This window comes from Glycine soja, chromosome 10 (assembly GCF_004193775.1).
Source record: "Glycine soja cultivar W05 chromosome 10, ASM419377v2, whole genome shotgun sequence".
Classification (NCBI taxonomy): domain Eukaryota; kingdom Viridiplantae; phylum Streptophyta; class Magnoliopsida; order Fabales; family Fabaceae; genus Glycine; species Glycine soja.
The window spans coordinates 1,764,586-1,785,867 of NC_041011.1; the positions used below are offsets into that span (position 1 = coordinate 1,764,586).

The 21,282-nt window shown below is 33.8% G+C and overlaps 1 protein-coding gene across 1 annotated transcript; it reads right to left on the reverse strand.

The window, feature by feature from the left end:
* Positions 1-4,368: 4,368 nt before the first annotated feature.
* Positions 4,369-19,951, reverse strand: LOC114369193. The gene is made up of 27 exons (XM_028326387.1): positions 19,523-19,951; positions 19,199-19,373; positions 19,005-19,120; positions 16,301-16,417; positions 15,881-16,027; positions 14,981-15,660; positions 14,659-14,780; positions 14,475-14,566; positions 14,076-14,271; positions 13,883-13,949; positions 13,143-13,291; positions 12,965-13,038; positions 12,725-12,889; positions 12,548-12,619; positions 12,220-12,321; positions 12,038-12,127; positions 11,482-11,557; positions 11,278-11,374; positions 11,128-11,197; positions 10,691-10,870; positions 10,466-10,588; positions 10,293-10,376; positions 8,679-8,863; positions 8,446-8,584; positions 8,283-8,342; positions 7,818-7,922; positions 4,369-4,963 (listed from the first exon to the last, which is right to left on the reverse strand). Exons 1-27 carry the CDS (start codon positions 19,604-19,606, stop codon positions 4,850-4,852), a joined length of 3,681 nt encoding a protein of 1,226 aa, XP_028182188.1. The 5' UTR covers positions 19,607-19,951; the 3' UTR covers positions 4,369-4,849.
* Between the last annotated feature and the right edge of the window lie 1,331 nt (positions 19,952-21,282).

A 21,282-nucleotide genomic window follows, 5' to 3' on the forward strand; every position in this document is an offset into this window, starting at 1 on the left:
TGCTTTTTATGTAATTGTGGGGGATATAATCAATCAATACAAAAAAATAACAATAATATGTATATAGTAACAATATTAATTAATACATTGATAGAATTTTATTTTACTATCCAATTATAAAAAGTAATATATTATAAAATATTCACTTTTATAATAATTATCATAAAAGTTATATATAATATCAAGTTATGTTAAGTCAAAAACCAAACACTAATTATGAAATATTAAATTTAATTATTTAAAGGGATTTACTTTTTTAATAAAAAGATTTCATATATATTAATATTGATAAAGTTACTTAATAATCATATTGTATTAGTATATTTTTATTTTTATTTTCAAAAGTCAAACAATAAGTTATTGAAATATTTAAATAAACTAAATCATAAGTTTATGATAAAAAAAAACAAGCAATTCTAATAAGAATTAGAATATGAGTATCCTTATACATTTGTATATATATAAGGTGGTATTTTAGGATTTTATTTTTTAGTATTGTGACCAAAATGATCGAATTTTTAATAAATATTTTTTTATACACATAAATTTAATAATCAAATTTTTAATCACATATTTAACAAATAATAAAGTTAGTTGTTGATCATGTTACATTATACTAATACATTTCAATTCCTTAAAATTGTGTCAGAGAAAATTCAATCATATTAATTGATGAAGATTATTTCTGATGAGTTAATAAAAAAGAGGAGAAGGTGAGGGAGGGCATAGGAGGCTGTAATCTGTGAAGAGGTGGGAAGAAGGCAGAATGGAGAGTATGAAAAAAAAGGATGGTGTTTGGACTTTGGAGTGTGTGGAAGTTGGAAATGCCAAATGGGGAATGGCATCATCGCAGATTAGTGATTAGGAATTGAGATACCAAATTGTTTTTGGGGTGGGTAAAAGTGAATATGTTATGTGTGAGAGTGTGAAAGAAAAGAAAAACTGAAAAAAGAGGGCACACACATTGATGATGTATGACGCAGCGCAGTGGGGGCAGTTTTAGGATGAGTCTAGTCTCGCGGTCAGTGTCTAATCCAAATTTATTTTTCATTGTATGTAACCCACTCACGATAACTAAGGCTAAATCCGTTAAATGATATTTAAAAATTATTTTAAAAAACTTTCAATCACGTTTTTCTTGTGTTTTATTTTTATTTCAATATAACCGTGTTTGTTTTTCTTCATATAAATTAGAATAATTTTAAGTTAATGTTATAATTAAATAATGTGTTCGGGAATGAAAGTAGAGTTTACACCAATTCAGTCAAACACAATTAGTAAATCGCTGATTCTTTAAGCAAATTTATGATAATTTTAATTTCTGATTATGTATTGGGAAAATACTTTATTATGAGATGTAAAAAAAATTAGTGATTTTTTAAAGATATTTTAACAATATTTACACTTTGAAAAAATTAATCTACTACCATGAGAAGAATGTTCAAAGCCTTCACACAAAAAAGGAAGAATGCTCAGTGCACGATTAATATACTGTTACACGGGAAAAAAAATTAAGAGTTACTACAAATTTAATGAATAAAAATATTAAATATTTTTAAACTTAATTAGAGATAGATGTATTTTTCAATTTATTACATCAGAGAGTAGTCATACTTGCGGTGGTGATGTGTTGTTGTTGATCCAATTTTATTTTTTTTACATAGTAAAAATTAATATTGTTTCTCTTTCATAGTTTCATTAAATAAATTATTTTTATTCATGATGTGATTATAAGATAATCTTATGTCAATAGTTTCAATTTATAATGAGGATATGTAATTTCTACATTGCGATTATCCAGGAACTAATTCTAAATCTTATTTTTATCAAAAAATAGATTGATCAGACAAATTATTTTTCTGTTAAATTTTTCATCATTTTAAAAAAATTAACTATTTTTAAGCTATGAATATTATATAGTTGACTTCACTAAATTAGTGTTTTGATTGTCTTTCCAAGCAAAACTCCAAAATGATCTTTGCAATAAACCTCTTCAAACTCCTGTCATTTGGCTATGGAGTACTTCCAAAGTGCAGAAGCGGCAAAATCTCTGAAGCATGTGAACCTGTTGCAGTCTGAGAACCAAGTCGTTGATGAAGTAGCAGTAAACTGTGATGGTTCAGTCTCAGTTGGTGGAACCATTGCTGGGTGTGGAGAAGTTGTTAGAGACCACTTGGGAGGCTTCTTGTGTGGTTTTGAATTTCCACCTTCTTGTATTGTTAATGCTTTACGAGCTGATTTAGCTCAGACCCATTTTCCTATAAATTTTTAAGCCTCCTTTGAATGCAATTCACAAAAAAAATAAAATAAAAAATCTTATGTATAGAACACTACAACTATCTTCTTTGATATAGGATATTACAAGAGATAACTCAGAAGAAAAGAAGTTTTCGCAAAACTTAGAAAGATTGGGCGCTTGTTCAACAAAGACTATATATATCCTCGTATAAGAGTCTTTATGTATTTATAAGCTCCTTGCATAAATTAGCCGTTGAAGGGATTCTTAAATACTATTCCATACTCTAATTTAAAATTATATTAATTTGTCTTTCAAAACTAATTTTTTGAATTAAAAATAAAATAATGGTACAATATAATATTTTTAATTAGTCGAAGATTAAGTTAGATTCACTTAAACACGGCACAATCCATATCACAAATGCTGTATAGATTTATGAAGTGTTTATCCTTTTTTAATATTTTATTTATTTTCAATTTGCCTCCAAATAAATCAATATCAATATACATTCATACATAGTTAATTAAAAACAAAATAACAATCATCAAATAAAAATGCATACCTCAAATCAAAATACTTCATTTAAACCCAACATGACCATCAAATTTAAAAAAAAAATTAATTATCACGATCTAAATTATTTAAATTATCATTATTACTCTTCTTTAAGATTATTACTAATGAATGATATAGGACTAGTTTGTTTAAATTTAAAATAAATAATTTTTAAAAAAAATACGTTTAAATAAACAGACAGAATTTATTTATTAAAATAAATAAATAAAAAATATTTTTTTAACAGAAGTAATTTAGAGAATCACACTAACTCATGTGTGCACATACTTTAAGTTTCCAATGACTAAAATCTGTTTAATTCATCATAAATATTTCTAAAAATATTTATCCCGGTAATCAAATAACTGATATTTTTATTACAATAAATATTTTTTTTAACTCATAGAAGTTAGATTCTCTCGTCTCCATGACAATAATTTTGTAAGATTCATAGTTAAAAAAATTTCTCAAACATTTTTTCTTGTAAATCTATTTTTGAAAGCCATTTCGAGTTTTTTATTTTTTAAAAAGCCTTTCTGATATTTTAATTTTCAAAAAGATTTTTCCATGTATGTACTTGTCAATTATTTTCACTTTGAGAGGTATCAATTTTATTTAGTATTTCAATTTAGAGGCATATTAATTTTGTCCACTCTTTAAGAAATGCAAACTATAATCATGGGCTAAATTATTTAAAATGAGCAATTTGCTTTAGAATTAGAGGTAACAAATCCCAATTAATTAAAATTCAATAATTAATTAATATTATACATATATAACATGTGTTCAAACATCAACATGATCAACTAAAATTTTCTTTAACAATGTTCTTCAAATACTTTTTTAATTGGTTAAAATTCATTAAAAATCACGTAATAAAAAAGAGAACAATCGTACGTAAAAAAAAAGAGAAAAAGAAAGAACAATTAAATATGATATGAAAGCCACAAAATTGTCATTTTGAATAAATTCTGACCAAAGAAAAAGAAATAGTATATTTAAAAGAGTGTGTTTCTACTTAACATTTTTCTTGCTTAGATACAACATGGAAATCACATTGTAACACATGAAAATCACTAATCAGAATCCATCATACACAGGATGCTTAAACCTCAGTCCAACTGAATCTGATTCCACGCACCTCACAAAACATTAAAATACTAAAGTAGACTAAAAAAGCCTCTTAAAAACATAATAAAAGGCAAGAAAATTAATTTTCAACAAAAAAAAGGCAACAACATTAATAATGAATTCACTACAAACATTAATTGTTGATGTAGAATCTGCCTTACCACATATTTTAACACAAATACCATCTAAGAGAAATTCAACTTTAGAAACATCATGCGGACATAAACAGCAAGCAGAGGAATCCAGTCATAAACGAGACAGAATCAAACTAACTTAAAACACAGTATTTCATAATCATCAATGATAATTTCATGGACAGACAGAACAGACACACTGCGGGAAAGTGATCATTTCTAATAAGAGTAGGATATTCGGCCATGAACTCAATCAACGAACTCTAGTATAACTAAACTTTCCATTTCCAGAAGACAATAGAAAAGCAATGATCAAGGTAATTTAAAATCAAATTGAACAAAGACAGCATATTCACTTTCCATGATGGATGTGCAGAAAAGTGTGCATATAATTTTCAGATATACACTTTTTTATCCAGGGATGGGGGTTTTACACTGCAAAGCACAAATACAATGTCATACGATTTGTTAGTGGAATTAGCAAAAATTAGACTTGTTTTTAAAAATTAACTGGGTATTTACAAGCCGAGAGCAGAGTTGGATCAGAAGGGGACCTAACGTTAAGCTTGACCTCAGTGAATTTGTCAAACAAATTATACTTTGAAAAAAATTGGAGGCAGAACAGAGGATGGTGAGGGTTGGAGGGAGGGGAAAAAGGGAAAACCTACGACACAATAAAGGCATTGCCAATGATGGGATTTTCACATCAATTGGTCACTTCTGACCTTGTTACACACACCATTTAGGTGATAGAAGAATTGCCTAACCAATAAATGCTATACAGGAAGCTTTACATGAAATAGCTCAAAGATCTCATTTTTCTTGATCCACCTTCTCCGTAAAGGTCGTTCCATTGGAGTAGTTCATTCATGTTTGTTGACTCCGATGATACACTAACACAAACCTGCATAAATGCATACATATGAAACATTATACACTACCCTTGCTGGCCATAAAATGGACTCTCATGAAATTAACTCCCAGGTGTCAATGGCATTGTACATTTTGAATTATGCAATGGTGAAAAGGTTTAGATTTTGTTGATATATGTATTGCAAACACACACACACACATTTAAGCATCCCAACAATTCACTGTTTTAAAGGAACTGGAACAACCTACTCCACGATTTGTGCACTACAAAAACCAAACAACAATATGCATAATCCAGAGTTTGAGTTCCACCTATGGCAAACAACCCATCAAACTTTTCTTTGTCATTGATTTCTTAGCACAACCTCTCTGACCACTTGTGCCTTCATGTGTTTCCTTGTTTCTGAGTTCCTTCTCTTCCTTGTTTTCTTTGTTCCTGCCTGTTCTTCTCAACGTTTCTGTTTTCATTTCTGTTCTTTCCTGTTTTCCATTATTTACGGTGTCTATGTGATTCTATTTGTTTTTGTTCACTCTCCCTCAATTTTTTGGTTTGCTCCTCAGTGACACTAACTTTTCTCTTTGCACTTAGTGATTCTAGAATAATGGCAAATGAAGGTGTTGATAATCAGAGTTCCTGGACTGGTGGCAAGACATCCCCAGAGTCCAACATTGCCACTAAATGGAAGAAAATGACATGAAAACTATTGTGTACAATTACAATTGTGGAAAAAAAATTAAAAGAGGGATTACGAAAGCAGAAGCCAGACAACTACTGATGGGGAAGATAAGTAATGTTGCAACTTGCACCAATTAGAGAAGGGTTGTGATTTGTGAACATGTGTGAGCAAGATAAAGAAGCAAATTGCATAGAGATTCCAGATGTGAGGGATCTTGACCTTGACAAGTTGGAATGTGGTTAAACTGAGGAGGAACTTGACAAACCTAACGGAAATTAAAGCACCTAGTAGTATTATAAAAGGAGGGGGGGGAGGGGGGCACAAATGTTGCTAAGAAAAGGCCAATGAATTTGTTTCTTAGAAAACCAGCAACAGTCATAGAAAAGGAAAAGGGAGGTTGCGGGAAACTAACATAAGAGAGGCATGCAACAAATGAGAAAGAGCTAGGGTCCCTCAATATATATCTTGGTTTCAATATCATTAAATGTTATCAAATTGAAGAACTTCAAAGAAAAGCTTACAAATGTTGGAAGTTTTGGTCAAATTTGCAAGCTATACAAGATATTACGTCACAAGAGTTCCAATTCCCAACAATGAGGTGGAGTATTCTAAATCTGTTTGTAGAAGGATTAGTGGGAAAAACAAGGCTGCTCCCTTATGTTAGATGTAAGGACTGATGGGAAGGAAAGACGTTTGATCAATTTCTTGGTAAACTCTCCCATTGGAACAATATTTTTAAGCAATTATCGATTGATGGATCTAAACTTGTGAAGACTGGCAATAACAGTTTGTGCTGCTTGATTCTCTTCTGGAGAAGTTTGAAGGAGGAAAAATTTTCAAGGTATCATTAATGATGGAAGCAACTATGTTTTAGTCAGTAAATGTTGGATGATAAAATACATCATTAACCAGCTCCTTGTGCAACCCATTCTGTAGTCCATACTCCATACACTTAATCCTTGCAGACAGTGAAAAGCTTCCTTTGATAAAGAAGACAATTCAAAGGGAATGACTCTTGTTGTCTTTAGTTTTTAACTAGAGTCATTTAAGTACCTTGGGCTTGTTGAGGCACTTCACAAAAAAGAAGGAATTGGCAAAGCATGCAATCACTCTATTTGCTACTTACCATTCATTTTGGTGTGATTTATACAAAGTTAGCTCCCCTTATTCGAGTGAGTCAACCAATTAATGGTGACAAAAACCAGCTATGGCTTAAACTTTTTAAGAAATCGATACGGCAAGAAAAAGTTAATGTTAACAATATGAAGTTGTTCAACAACATCAAAAGAAACAGAGATGTGCTTACCATCAACGATAACAGATGAACTAGCCAACATCATAACCCAATACATGTGGCTTGTTATGAAGCACTGATTCCAACACATATCAGGACACGGATAATGTCCAAAATATATTTTAGTCCATACAAATATGATGTATGTTTTTAGTCCCTAAAAGATAAATGTGTCAGATGTGATCTTTGTCCTTCACAAAAATCTGTGTCCTTTTGGCTCCTCATTTATGAAAATAAAGACCACACACAACACATTTCCATCAACAAGGGATTAAAAGGAGATAATTTATTTTTTAGGGACTAACAGCAAACATTTCCTATTTGTAGGGGACTAAAAACATATTTAACCTATTTAATTTTGAAGAATTGAAGGGAGAGAAGGAATAGGGATATACCTCACTAGATGACAATGTAAATGACTACATTAGGGAGGAAAAGTAGTAGGAGGATTAGATTTTTAATTTAGCTTTGTCATGTTCTTAGTTAATTTATTGTTAGTCGATAGTTTCTAATTTCAAGTGACCTTATGAGGCTTGTGATATTATCCTACAAGTTGTTACCTTAGATTAATTTTATTTATTGTTCTTGACAAATATTTTATTTATTTATTTATTATAATCAGCAGTCAGCAGTTTTTTCTAGTGTGCATGTGTCAAGTCACCTTGCTTCTTTTAGGATAAAAAGATGTGGAACAGTGCATGAGGCTCCCTCTGCCGTGGGGTTAAAGCAGAGTCACATGTCATATATACACAATCTTGCCCTATTGACCCAAAAATGTTTGCAAGACTTAAACCCAGACCAACCAGGTCACAAGGCAGCAATCTTATTGTTGTGCTATGCAATGGCTCACCCACTATTCCAAAGAGAATAAATTGTAAAGAAAATTCATAGATAATGAAATAAAACTAATATACCTGCTCATGTGCATATATAAAATCTTCCATCTTTAAGGGACGAATGTCGGTACTGCTACACAACTGAGGTAATGGTTGGTTCTCAGTCAATGCTAAGCTTCTCTCCTGAAATACATTTCATGTCAAAGTGAGTAAGAGATTGCCAAGCTCTGAACTATTATTTTTTTTTTTGCACAGCAAGCTCTGAACTATTATGCAAGTATAACTTCGGTTTTCTTAAAATACACTCAAGATGTAGCTTTCCAAAATCCTCCTTTTAAAAATGAGTATACGTTAGCAAATCCCCCACCCCCGCCCCCCATATATGTGTGTTTGAAAAGAACTAATCTTGACTATATAACCTAAGTCAACAGTCAATATTAGATTTAAGAAAAATAATTTTAGTCATCCATATATGGTTGTATGACCAAGACCAACTCCTCTCACTTCTCACTAGATACACCCTCATACACACATATCACTAACCTTCTTTTCCTTCTCCAAGATCTCTCTTATTGGACAGTGAGCTGCTGTGACACATAGATTCTGCAGTGAAAAGATAACAATGAGTCAATGAGTATTTCATGTAAAATCATGTCATCTTCCCCAGCGATCAAGAATTGAAGTAGAAGATACATAGAAATACAACCTTTAGGTCACTCCCAGAATATCCATCAGTCATATTTGCTATTGCTTCGAAATCAACATCAGGTGCCAATTCTTCTTTTGCTAAAATAACACTAACAATTTTTTCTCTGTTTGGAGCATCGGGCAAATTAACCATCAATCTACAATTTTTTTCAAGAAAGAACACAAATTAGCATAGATCTCATTTGTGAAACACGAAATAAAAGAAGCTGACATCAAACATAATGAGTTTACCTTCGTGGAAGTCTCCTAATAACAGCCTCATCAAGATCAAAAGGTCTATTTGTAGCCGCAAGAACAAGTATACGCTCTTTATCTTTTGTTCGCAAACCATCCCAATTAACCATGAATTCATTCTTCATTTTACGCATAGCCTCATGCTCACCAGGATTTTCACGTCTTCCTAACATACTATCAACCTGCCACCAGTAACACAGCAAATCAAACACAGATAATTGAAACTAAGAATATCCGTAGAAGCTACCAAAGAAAAACACTAGATTTGAATATGTTTAAGCCTTGATTTTTTTCTTTTCTGAATGCTTAGAATTGAAAATTTGGAGCTCATTTAAGCAATTACCTCTGTAGATAACAATCACAAACTATATGCTAAGGTATTCAGTAAAAAAATCAGCTTCACTATTGAGCTTTTGGTTCTGATCTGTTTAGAATTTATTTCAAATCACAACCCACCAGTTCTTTTAACCCAATTTATAACAAACACTGTTAGATGTACTATTGCCTCTCTCCTTCAGCTTCACAATTCCCTAAGCAGCTAAGCCCTTCTTTTAACCCACAATGTATTAGCAAATGTAAAACCTAATTTACCACTCCAAAGCCCTCCATTATTTTCCCCATCACATTGCAAGCCATGAATGCCTTCAGCGGATAGCTTTACCCAGTCTCTCCACATTAGATTCTCATATGTATCCTCTCAACCAACCCATCAATGGTTTGCCTGAAGTGATTTTCTTAATTTCTTCCCCAAAGACATGAAAACTCTGGCTCCATTGGCAAAATCATATCAATTTAGATTTGAGTTCTCATTGTCTTCAATTGGATCTTTAAATAATGTGATAAGGACTTGGGTATTATGGGGCGCCTAAGCCCCATATCGAGTAGTATGGGATACTTGGTGGAGTATTTAAGTGTTTGGTTCTCCTCCCTTAACAACTATCTTTTAAGAGTGGGTTCTTCAAGTGCTAAGCTGCTTATCATAATGGTTAACAGTTTATGCAAGGTATATGAGAAAAGTAGAAACTCTTATGTAAAGTCTAGCCTTTGCAGTAGTTAATACATCTATTTGGAAGGCCATGGAAACTCCACCTAAATCTGGGACATTGAGAAATTAGTGAATTGTATAGAAAACAGTTGAAACTTCAAAGAGCTCGGGAATTTTTTGCCCAAAATCACAAGCCTCAAACCAATCACGTTTGTTAATTACACCAGCAAAAATCCAAGTTGCATGTTCATGTTAAGGAGTTTACATTGGTATTTATACCAAGATATATTATACGGCAAGCTACCCCTTCAAAAGCCAAACAAAGAAACCAGTTAAGGGAAACTGCAAAAATAGGGTCATATGTACATCATCTAAACCATTAAGCATCCTCAGCTATTACATCTTCGTCATGCTGAGCTGATATTCCACATTAGCATGACATGTCAACAGCCACAAGTTACAACTTACATGACCATAAAACCACCCTTTAAATAGTGAGAATGACAAAACAAAAAATTATAGACTGAACTGACAACACAAATGGACATTATAAAACGGTCAAAATGTAAAGAAATTTAGAATATTTAAAACAAAGTAAAAAAAAGGAAGATATATGTTATACCAACCTCATCAACAAAAATAACACTTGGAGCAATTTTGCTGGCCAGAGAAAAGACTGCTTTGACATATTTTTCTCCTTCACCAAACCACTGCAACAAAAAAACAATATCTGTCCTGTCACTTATGAATGAAAGGAAATACAAAGTAGAGCAAAACTGTTTAAATTTGCAACTAATACCTTGGACGTAATGCTGGACATTGAAATGTTAATAAAATTTGCTCCAGCTTCAGTTGCTACAGCCTTTGCAAGCATTGTTTTTCCTGTGCCAGGAGGGCCAAAAAGCAATATTCCTTTGCAAGGCTATACCCAAAGTAATTACAATTAGGTGCTACACACATGGCATGATCTACTCAACAATTTCTTTCACAAGTCATTTAAACAACTAAAATGAAAATCTTTCACCTTAGCCAGCTGTCCTTTGCCAAACAATTCAGGCCTCTGAAGAGGAAGCATGACTAATTCCTTCAAGGTTTCCTTAACATTTTCTAAAGCTCCAATATCATCAAATGTGACCCCAATATCAGTCGGTGGAATAACATCAGTAAGTAGTTTTTTCTCAAATTCATTCTCAGTAACCACATCCTGGGAAAACAATTCAATTCAAACCATTACAGTGTAAATAAACTAGAGAAACCAGTATGCTAAATACTTGTGTTAGAATATACGAAAATATCTTAATCTTAGATTAACCTCTAGGAGTAGCTTCCTTATTTTCCTCATCATCTCTTAGGATTGATTACCATATTTCATTATCTTATCAAGATTTGGATTATGATTAGTATATACAAAGGTTAATGCTCTAAATTTTAAAACATGTCAAATAGCTTTTGTTAAATTACCTTAAGTGATTTTTTCATGTTCTTGTTCTCATTTTGAATGCCCTGTAGAATATTATGTCCATACTTAATGCTGCACCAACGAACCAAAAAGTAGTGTTAAAATTAACAATAAAGGGCAGATAAGTTTGCTATATTTGTTCTGAGAACAACCTTTCTGCAGATATTACAAGCTTAGAATATCTGATTGAAGCTTCAGATGAATGCATAAAATGGTAACTTATAGCCCATCCAATGATCTTCTCCACACCTAGTAAACAGAGTTGACAGAGTATCATCAGTAATATTACAGCAAATCTTGAGATATCATAATTAGCAGGACAAATTATTTCAAACATTAAACAAAAAGAAACTGACTCTCAGTCGTTAGGGTGTGGTCTTTGATGCAGAGAGTCTCAAGGTCAGGGCAATCCAATCCAATTCTGCCAAGAACCTGAATCAATAGAAGAATCTCATCAAATGTTTGACAAATGCAAAGCAAATATAAATTATAAATTGAATATACCAAAGTCAAGCCAGAGACATGATAGAATGGAGCATATTGTAAAAAAATTGTGCATAAGTGGCTTTTTTATTGTGTAAATAGAGCATTTACATATATGATAGCAATAACAGGCCCTGGTAGAAAGGGGCTATGAATATGAACCAAACAACAATTGATTATGGAGGCCAGGATGGGCAGCTTTGAAAACCAAGAAACAGAAAAGAACTTTACCCACACAAACAATCTTTAGAAAGACAAAATTAACCCAGTGGGGAAATTTCCACAAATCAAATGCATGTGATGTCACATGCTCCAAAGGCCCAGAATAACTATTCTCATCCAAGAATAAGCACAAAAACTGGAAACAAACACAAAAAGTGCAGCAAGATAAAGCATTGAATATTATCAAAGAGATGTTGCTAGACTCACTAAGCGAATGCTGACAACATTGGACTGAGCTTTCATAGTTTCAATGTCACAATCTAACTGCTGCTTCCAGTCAGAGAGTAAAGCCTCGTCCTGTACAAGTTTGGAACCAAACAATATATGAATGGTAAATAGCGAGTTAACAACATTATAATTTGCAAAACCAAAATAATATAACATGATACCTGAGGCAACTGTATGGTCACTTTGTTTGGAAAAAGGCGACTAAGTTGCTTCATAACTTTTGAGATTTCTTTGCTTCTATCATGCAGTCTACTAAAGTTATCCTAAACAGAGGATGAAAGGACCAAATTGTAGTAGATGGATAATTGATTCCTTAAGGAACCAGAAAAAACCAAAATATGATGCATGTAATGGTATTAACAAATATTCAGATATCCAACTCAGCCAAAAAAAAAAGGTACAGGGAAAGAAAAGCACTGGAACTTCCATGCTAGAACTTCACCATGCTTTAAATCAAAGTATGAAGAGCAATGGATATGATTCTTGTACCGGAAAAGCAAGATCAAGCAGTGCTGTCTGATTGCTTCCAAACTTGGTAAACAGAAGACTGCCGGGTTGAGTCTGTAAGCATAAAAATGCAGTCATCAAATACAAAACTTTGCTCTACTAATGAGACAACTATAACCAAATGCAAGCTAACAAATTATTATAATAATGAAACAGTACCTTCTCCTTACGATTATCCAACTGGGTGTGAGAACCAACTACCACAACATTTGGTGGCAAGCTTTCAAATTTACTTTTTAAAATTTCATAGTTGCCAATCATTGCCTTCTCTATATCTTTAATGAACAACACGAGTGCACCACTTTTACTCTGATTAGAGACAACCTATAACAGAGACGGGTGTTAAATATTTCTTTAGGAATAGAGACAACTTTTGGACAAGTATGGAACTGGGGCAACCTCAAAGATTTCATTAATTGCAACTTTGTCAAGATCATCCCCTCCAGAGCCGTCTACTCGTAGTAAATGATTTGCTGCATTATGAATCATCAATGAATTATACGTGCCAAAATTATAGCATACAATGTATTAATATGCAGCTTAAGAAACAAAAGTTCAATCAAATACAGTGAATTACCAGAACAGAAGAACCCACGGTCATCTTCACAAAGGCCACCAAGATCATTGCCATCTGGAATTGATTTATCAAACCTAACCCCAATTTTTGAAGACCCGTTATCTTCAAAAGCTAGGAGAACTTTGCCCCGGGAGCCATAGCTTGGTCCCCTGCACAATATAGAAGAACAATAAAATCCATTTCTCAGAAAAACAAAAAAGTAAACTAATGGATTTGAAATAGAAAGAAGTGTTATCAGAAAGAACAGAAGATAAAAGAACAATTAGTGGGAGAATAAAATATCCACCAAAACAAGTAACTAAAAAATGCAAAAAAGAAAAAATAAATAAACAAACACCAAAAGTGTCTAGTCTCTCCACATAACAGAAATTGAAGTTCCTTTGAAACAGCCAAGCAATTCACTAGAGAAGACACAAACACTTTTAACCCGAAAAAAAATGAAGAGATCATTGTGTTCTGCCCCAATGAAATACAGAGGAGAATTGAAAAAAAAAAAACATAATATAACCAAACATCTGAACTGAACCAAGAGAAACTGCTCGAGTAAATTTTTTCAAAAGTTATAACCTCTGCAAATGATGACACTTCAGTCACTAAATCATATTACTTTTTGTAGTATATTCACAATGTTTCTTAAAGCCATATTTAAAGAATTTTCATGTATATCCTCCACAAATTAAAAAAAATATTACTCAAACTGTAAAAATATTATGAAGTATAATTCATCCACAACACATTACCTTGAAATATAATTTGGTAACGATGAGACAGCAGAAGGAAAGCTACCAATAAATTTTACTCGATCACCTGCACATTAATCAAGCATCATGCCATGAAAGCCTTCAAAATGCTACCTAACATTACATAAAATAACAAGAAAATAGAAAGTAAATTTGCAGATAGGTGCTCATTTTTTAGGACATAACAGAATACCCTTTTTAAGAGTAGTGCCTTTTGATGATGCACTAGAAATAAGCATGGGTCCCCCAATAATTTCAGCATTAACACTAGAGGCTGGTTTCTTATGTTGTAACATGGCAGTATGGAGATTTTTCTTCCTAGAAAACACAGATGGTTTTTCAGCACAATAACTTTCTTTGGCAGAATCAACTTCCTTTGATGGTGATCCCTGAAAAACCAATTGCACAATGAGAACAACTGTGTGTATATTAATCCCAAATCCTAATTTAGCAACAAACAATCTACAGAAGCAAGCAAACAATGCCACTATGCCAGGAAAGATGTGAAGCAACAAAGAATTTAGACTAGTAAGGAAAAATTCTGCAAAACCTCTATAATTGTAACAAAAGCAGAATATCTAAGAAAACATACACCAGGCAGTGAAAGAGAATCCACAATTAGTAGTCTGGCACCAAAATGCTTCACAAGTGCCTTGGACAAAGTCTCCTGGTATATTTCTGAACCTACACAAGAATTATGTAAAATTATATCACTTCTCTACCGCAAGAAGGGGAAAGTAGAAGCATAAACAAAAACTATGGAACTACGGAACTACCTGCAGGACCAGATAACAATATTCGTGGCGACACGGATGGGAGGTCTGAAGCATATTTTCCAAAGCCATTGCACTTCAAATGAATAAATGTAGAAGCAATCAAGACGTTCTTTGTAGTATCACTGCAATAATACAAAACATCATAACCAAGTAGCTATAAATGATCTCTTATCTATCTCATAACAGTAACTACAAGCTATTCAAGCCAACAATATAGCAACAAAGAATATAAGTGTAGCTATTTGTGACCATAATCAAGGTAAGCATAGTTCAGGTAGCATAATCAAGAGATAAATTAATAACAAGAAGTACTTGTTTGCACCTTAGATAATATGGAAAAGTTTCAAATGAGACATCAATCTTCTCAGCTATGAGAATTCTCTGCTGTAAAATGTCCTTAAATGCTTCCCGCTTGGTTGATGCCAATACTGTTGGGGTATCAACATCTTTAAGAAGTTCTCTTAATTCCCTTCGCCCTTCCAATATCTTGGAAATGCTACCACTTAAATCAAATTCAGGACATGATCCAGTAAGCATGCGCAGTAATGGCCTCAACTCATATGCAGCAGCAGTCATCTTCCCAACATTTGCATCAATATTGGTATCGACTTCCACTGAGTCAAGGTTAGGATTTTCGTTAACAGTGGTAGAGGATGCAAGAACAGTTTTATCAGCAGAAAAATCTCCAGCTGGTTCAGCATTATTGGTGGTATCATTCATTTCATTGTCTGGGATATCATCCCCGCAGCCAGAATGTAGTGATGAAATGTCAGTGTTCTGCACATTCTTGCCAGTTTTAGCAGCAGGTGGTAGGAGAGATAATTCTTTACAAATATTATTAGATAAAGATGCCAATATAGATGCTCCAGCAACAGCAGAAGGGTCTCCAGATCTGGCTTCAACTTGCATTCCATTTAATGGAGCACTCTGGGCTTCCAAAATACTCACGGAAGAAGCTATATCAGCAGTACTAATATTACTATTCGACAGCTGCTGAAAGATCTAAATTCCATGCTAAGGAACCCAAAATATATCAACGAACAAAGTTTAGAATTGAAAAAGTATAGTAGTTTATAATGTAAATACATAAAGCATATGACTAACTGATATCCTCGTAAAAGTGACCACAGATGCATGCCAAGAAAGAAGGAAGGAGGACACAAGAATTAAAAGCGAAAACAGATAAATTCTTCCCAAGGAACCATATGTAAATAAAGGATACATAAGCATACTTGGCAGAAGAACCAAAGACAACCTCATCACCTCCACTTAAAATTAGGCGGGCATTCTTTCTATAAGTCTTTCCATTAACGTGAATAGAACCTTTTCCCCCTGTGATTTCCAGTAATGCACCCGATGAACCTCCACGCTGTGCAGAGTTCAAATGATAACTGTGGTCAGTAATCTAGAAAAACAGAAATGTTTTACAGCAATTTTCTTCGGTCAGGAACATTTTGGGAAGCATCTACGATAATGAGATAAAATTCCATTCTTTTCATTAATATCTTTCACAAAACATCTAAAATAGATTTGTTTTTTGCTTGGCAAATGATTTTTCTGTTATAACAAATCTGAAATAAGATGGACCCATGGTTATTTAGCTGACATTTCAAGTTTCAAAAGATTAAAGAGGAAACTCTACCTCTATGTGGCTCAGCTTGCACAAAACACTACCAATGGTGGGATCTTTAAGCCATAAATTACAATGTCGTCCTTGACCAACGGTGAAGAAAGGTTCAGTCATGCACACATGAGGAGTCTGGAGAAGCATGAATAACAAAAAGATTAATTCCAAACCTACAGCAATACCATCAGAAATGTAAGAGTTAAAGAGAAAACAGAAGAATAAATCAGCTCACGGTCCCCATTTAAAGAGAACGACAAATAGAGCGATATTACAAAGCATCATTATGTTTTTATATACTAAAAATCAAATATAACATTAGTTTTCACTGAGGAGCACCAAATCTTATTTGCTGCTAGGCACCATTGATGATGCAACCTATAATCTGGTAGTGAGTGCAACATGTTATATAGCATAAAACAAGATTTTATCTTGTTGGCTATGCACAATAAAAAAAATCCAAATCTGCCTAAGTTATAAAATTTAACCCCAAATTAAAAGGATGTTGAGACTGCTGTGTTGCATCAGATATTTTTGTTTATCAGTTCTCACCAATTTGCTTCTCCTACATACAGCAACCAAAAAAAAATCCTTATCCCACTAGGTTTGCTTCTCCAACATAGATTGTCATTGTTACAGCTAAGCTCCAAACAGATATGACTAATTCAACTAATCATCTTATTCCACTGAAGAAAAAAAGACTTGGACAACTTAGGCCTGTCGTTCCAATCTTATAACTTAGGGGGCATTTGTTTCAAGGTATAATATTGTATTCTCAGGAATATTATGCCCAAAAATATTATTCACGAGAACATGTTTGGTTGACATTTAATTATTTTAAAATTTACTTAATTTTTAAAAAAAGGAAGGAAGAATGGAGTGAGGATAGGTAGTTATTCTAAAAAATAAATTCCATATCCACTCTAAGATACCCAGCTTTCACCATGGGAATAGAAGCAAGAGAAATATGAACATTTTATATTCTAGGCATCAACAACTCTAGAAAATATTTATTCAAGACTTGTACCAAACATGGAAATGTGATACTCCCAAGTTCACTTTTCGAGGAATCCTTTTTTATACCTTAAAAGTTAAAACAAACACAACTTAGCGTAACTCACACCAACCTCCCAAGTTTTGTGTTTATTATGCCACAACACCCCTCGTATCTGGGAAATTAACCTGCATCACTTGCTTAATGTATTCTTCTCAGACACGACACTCTTTTGTACACTTCCTACATCATTTCCACTACTAGAAAACAACACAACAAAAAATTTCAAAACAAGAAAGGATGCCAGTGTAGTGTGTTATAAACACTAATGTCAGGTTATATTTACACTGCACTTGACAATGCAAAACAATGCCTCTTAGAATTTGGGCTTAGGGTTAACTTGACCCAACCCAATTGGCTTGTAAGGTCAAGATTGTTGAAGCCTTTTATAAGGATTATATTGACTATATCTTCAATTGATGTGAGACTGAAATTAGGCAACCCAAAGAGACTGCACTAAAGGCAGGCTAGGGACAACTGCAATTAAGGCAACTATCCAACAATGTTTTTAGCAAATTCAGTTAGCTCGAAGAATTTCAGAGAGCCCAGCATGCAGAAAGCATTAGCTATCTACCAATACTACGATCTAGGGGTGTTTGCAGTACGGTTTGGTGCACTTTAAATTATTTATGAAATCCAAACCAATATTTTGTAGGTTGGTTCGATTCAGTTTTTGCGGTTTGAAAATTCTGCTAGTAAGTATTAAAAAATGCTTAAAAAGCTTGTTACTATTTGGACAAAACATGAATAATAACTAGTTCAACCATCAATGGTATAAATGGACAACAAAAGTTTCAACAATTGAACTTAAAGTAAAACAGTAATTGTTTTCAAGTTGAATAATACTTGAATAATAATCATTCAACTTAAAAGTAAAAACAATACATAATACTTATTTCCAAGTTCCAACAACAGAACAATACATAAAATAGTAAAACTTCATAATACTTGCTTCCAACCATGAAAATTTAGAACATAGATATCCACAACAAAACACTAATTGCAACAATAGTTTCTAGGGGTGTTCGCGATGTGGTTTGGTTTGGTTTCCACATGTCAAACCGCTAACCAAACCAAACCAAACCGCACGGTTTGGAAAATAAAAAAACCAAACCAATGACAAAAATCGGATTTTGTGGTTTTCGGCTTTTTGGGTCGGTTTTTGGTTTTACGCTCGGTTTGGTTTGGTTCTACTATGATCATCACTTCGAAGGTGAGAGAGCCATGGGGCTACAGAAAGTTTGCTGCTTTGCACTCTTAGGCCACATATTCAAACCTTGGAAACAGCCTTTCTGCTTCCAAGTGGATAAAGCAGCTGCATACATCTATACTTGTACACGGTGGGAGCCTCATGCCAATGCCATGAGTCGCCCTAACTAGAATCACAATTTCATAAACCCAACCACAACATTAAGGCTTCGGAGGCCTAAGCAACCGCAATGCCAGCTGCCTCGGCGGCTTTTGCCTCTAATTTTTCCATGATTCCATTGATCTCAACACAACCAAAGTTTAAAACCTTGACAAGAATATAGAAATGCAAGACAACAAGCCCTAGGTCAGCAAACTCCCTAGACTTTATACAAAACTAAAACCCCAGGATCTGATTAGACCATGCACCTCATTCCCAGAAAATCTCAAGTAAACAGTAAAACTCTCAGAAGCAAAAACCTTAGAACACTGAGAGAGAAGCTTTCCCCATGCAGTCTTGGGGCACGATTTCGCAGCACGTTTCTTCACGCTCCTTGGGGGAAGACCAGCCACCTTCGATTTCTCCGCAGTTTCACCTGAGGTTTCCACAAATTAATAAATTCAACCAATGCAAAAACCGCATACATGCACAGAACAAATAACAAAAAACGCACCTGCACACAGTGGAGGCACCAAAGCCTCGCCTTCAGAAGGAGACTTATCACAAACACCCGCGACCTTCAACGACGCCGTATCTGGCAGATCAGAGGGTCGTAGCTCCGGTTCCCCAGATTCATTTCCGGTTCCAGATTCGTTGACCGGAGCCGCCACAGAGGAATCCTCAGACACCTAAGTCACCACAAACAAACAAAGAATCGATTAATTTCAAGACCTACCCATCTCGAATTGAGGTTCAAATCGGATACCCAGATGAGGAACAAGGGAATCCGCATCGAATATGAGAGGTGGGTAGCGAAGAAGGTGAGGAAAGTTTGTACCTTGGATCGTTTGGTGTTGGACGCAGAAGAAGGCGAAGAGAGAGAACGCTTGGAAGAAGAGGCGCCGCGTCTGGTTTCGACCATGGTGGTGGCTGTTGTGACGGCGAAGAGAGATGAAAGAGGGAACAACAGGCTACGACCGAGGAATAGGAGGATGATTTGTGAGTCAGATCATGCAAATGTTGTGAAGATTTGTGTGTTGGTGTTTTTATAGGAGAGAAGAAGGGATAAACAAAAAGTTTAATAATTAATTCGTATGATTATGATTTCTTCTTTTTTGGTTGTTGATTGTTGCCACTTTTAAATACAGGGAGAGAGAGAGGTGAAGTGGGGAGTAGAAAAAGAGGTAGTTGTGCGGGAGGTTGTAACTTGCAATTTGGCAAATGGGAACCGCAATTTACATGTCGACAAAACGGAATTGCAATTTGCAAAAATGAATTGGAGGGAGTGAGGGTTAGTGAATGGTTAAATTAGATGAAAATTTACGGTAAGTGTGTGTGAAAGGAAAGGACAAGCAGCCAACCATGCAGTCATTGAGCGTCTGTTGAAGCTGGAGTCTTGTGAGTCAATAGATAATTTTTAATGAATTTCAATCGCATTCTAATGACATTTTTTTAAAGTTTGACTGTTTATTTAATCTTTATACTTGTATAAACTTTGCATTTTAAAATCTTAGAAATTCTGCTTTTAGTCCCAATAAAAAATTATGTTTTAAACTTATAACCAACATAATATACAAGTCTTAATATTTTGAGTTTGTTTGAATTATAGCCTGATCCACTTAACATGGAGTTAAACATGTTAATCCACGGACTTCAGTGGGTTTTTTACATTTTAATATAAAAAATATAATACTAATAAATAACAGGTATAAACTAAGTAAAAATTAAAAAATATAAAATTTAAATATTTTTTATATAGTTCAATTATTAGTGAATGATAATATAATATTATGATTTAGTTAGAAGAAGGATTTTAAGTACTTTCTCTTTTTGAGGAAAAAAAGAAAATTTGTGAGAAATTAAAAGAGAATAGTGGTTTTACATTTTATGGATAGTGTCATTGTCGAGTTAACAACAACTTAATTAGTTTTTCATCACTTTGTCTTAGTTGGGTTGTGTTCTATGTTTGTATTGTTAATACAAACCTACCATAATAGAAGTCATTTGTGTTTTCATGCTTTTGTGTTTCTTTTCAGACTACTTCTATAGTGAAAAACTTTGTTTCATTTCTCAAGTTGGGAAACTTTTGAATACTGTTGGATGAAGGTGTTTTTAATCTGACGGTTAGAAATAAAGTTTGTTTGCGAACTACTTAAGTGATAATTAGGATAATTAAGGACAAAATCATGTGTTTGCTAACTAAAACAGGTGTACATCATCGACAAGTGGTTCTCGTTGGCAAGCCTCCTAACAGCGAATTTGCTACTCAACAACCTCCATATGGTCAACCTTATAACCACCTCCTCAATCTTACCAGTGACTCTATTTTTATATGTGGGCTGCTCCGACGACAGCTCATAGTGACACACAGGACACGAGTTTCGCATTGAGAGCCATAGGAGAATGCAATCAAAGTGGTAATGGAGCTTGCACAGCATCTCACGCGCCAACACTCCTAACTCAAAGGCTTCCTTGCACACGACGCAATGCATCTCCTTCACAACATGAGACTCGTTGGTTTCCACCATTGGCTTTAACTTTATCGTCGTCTTCAACATCGACAAATTCTTTGCTCTCCCAAAGTTGTTGATCTTGATC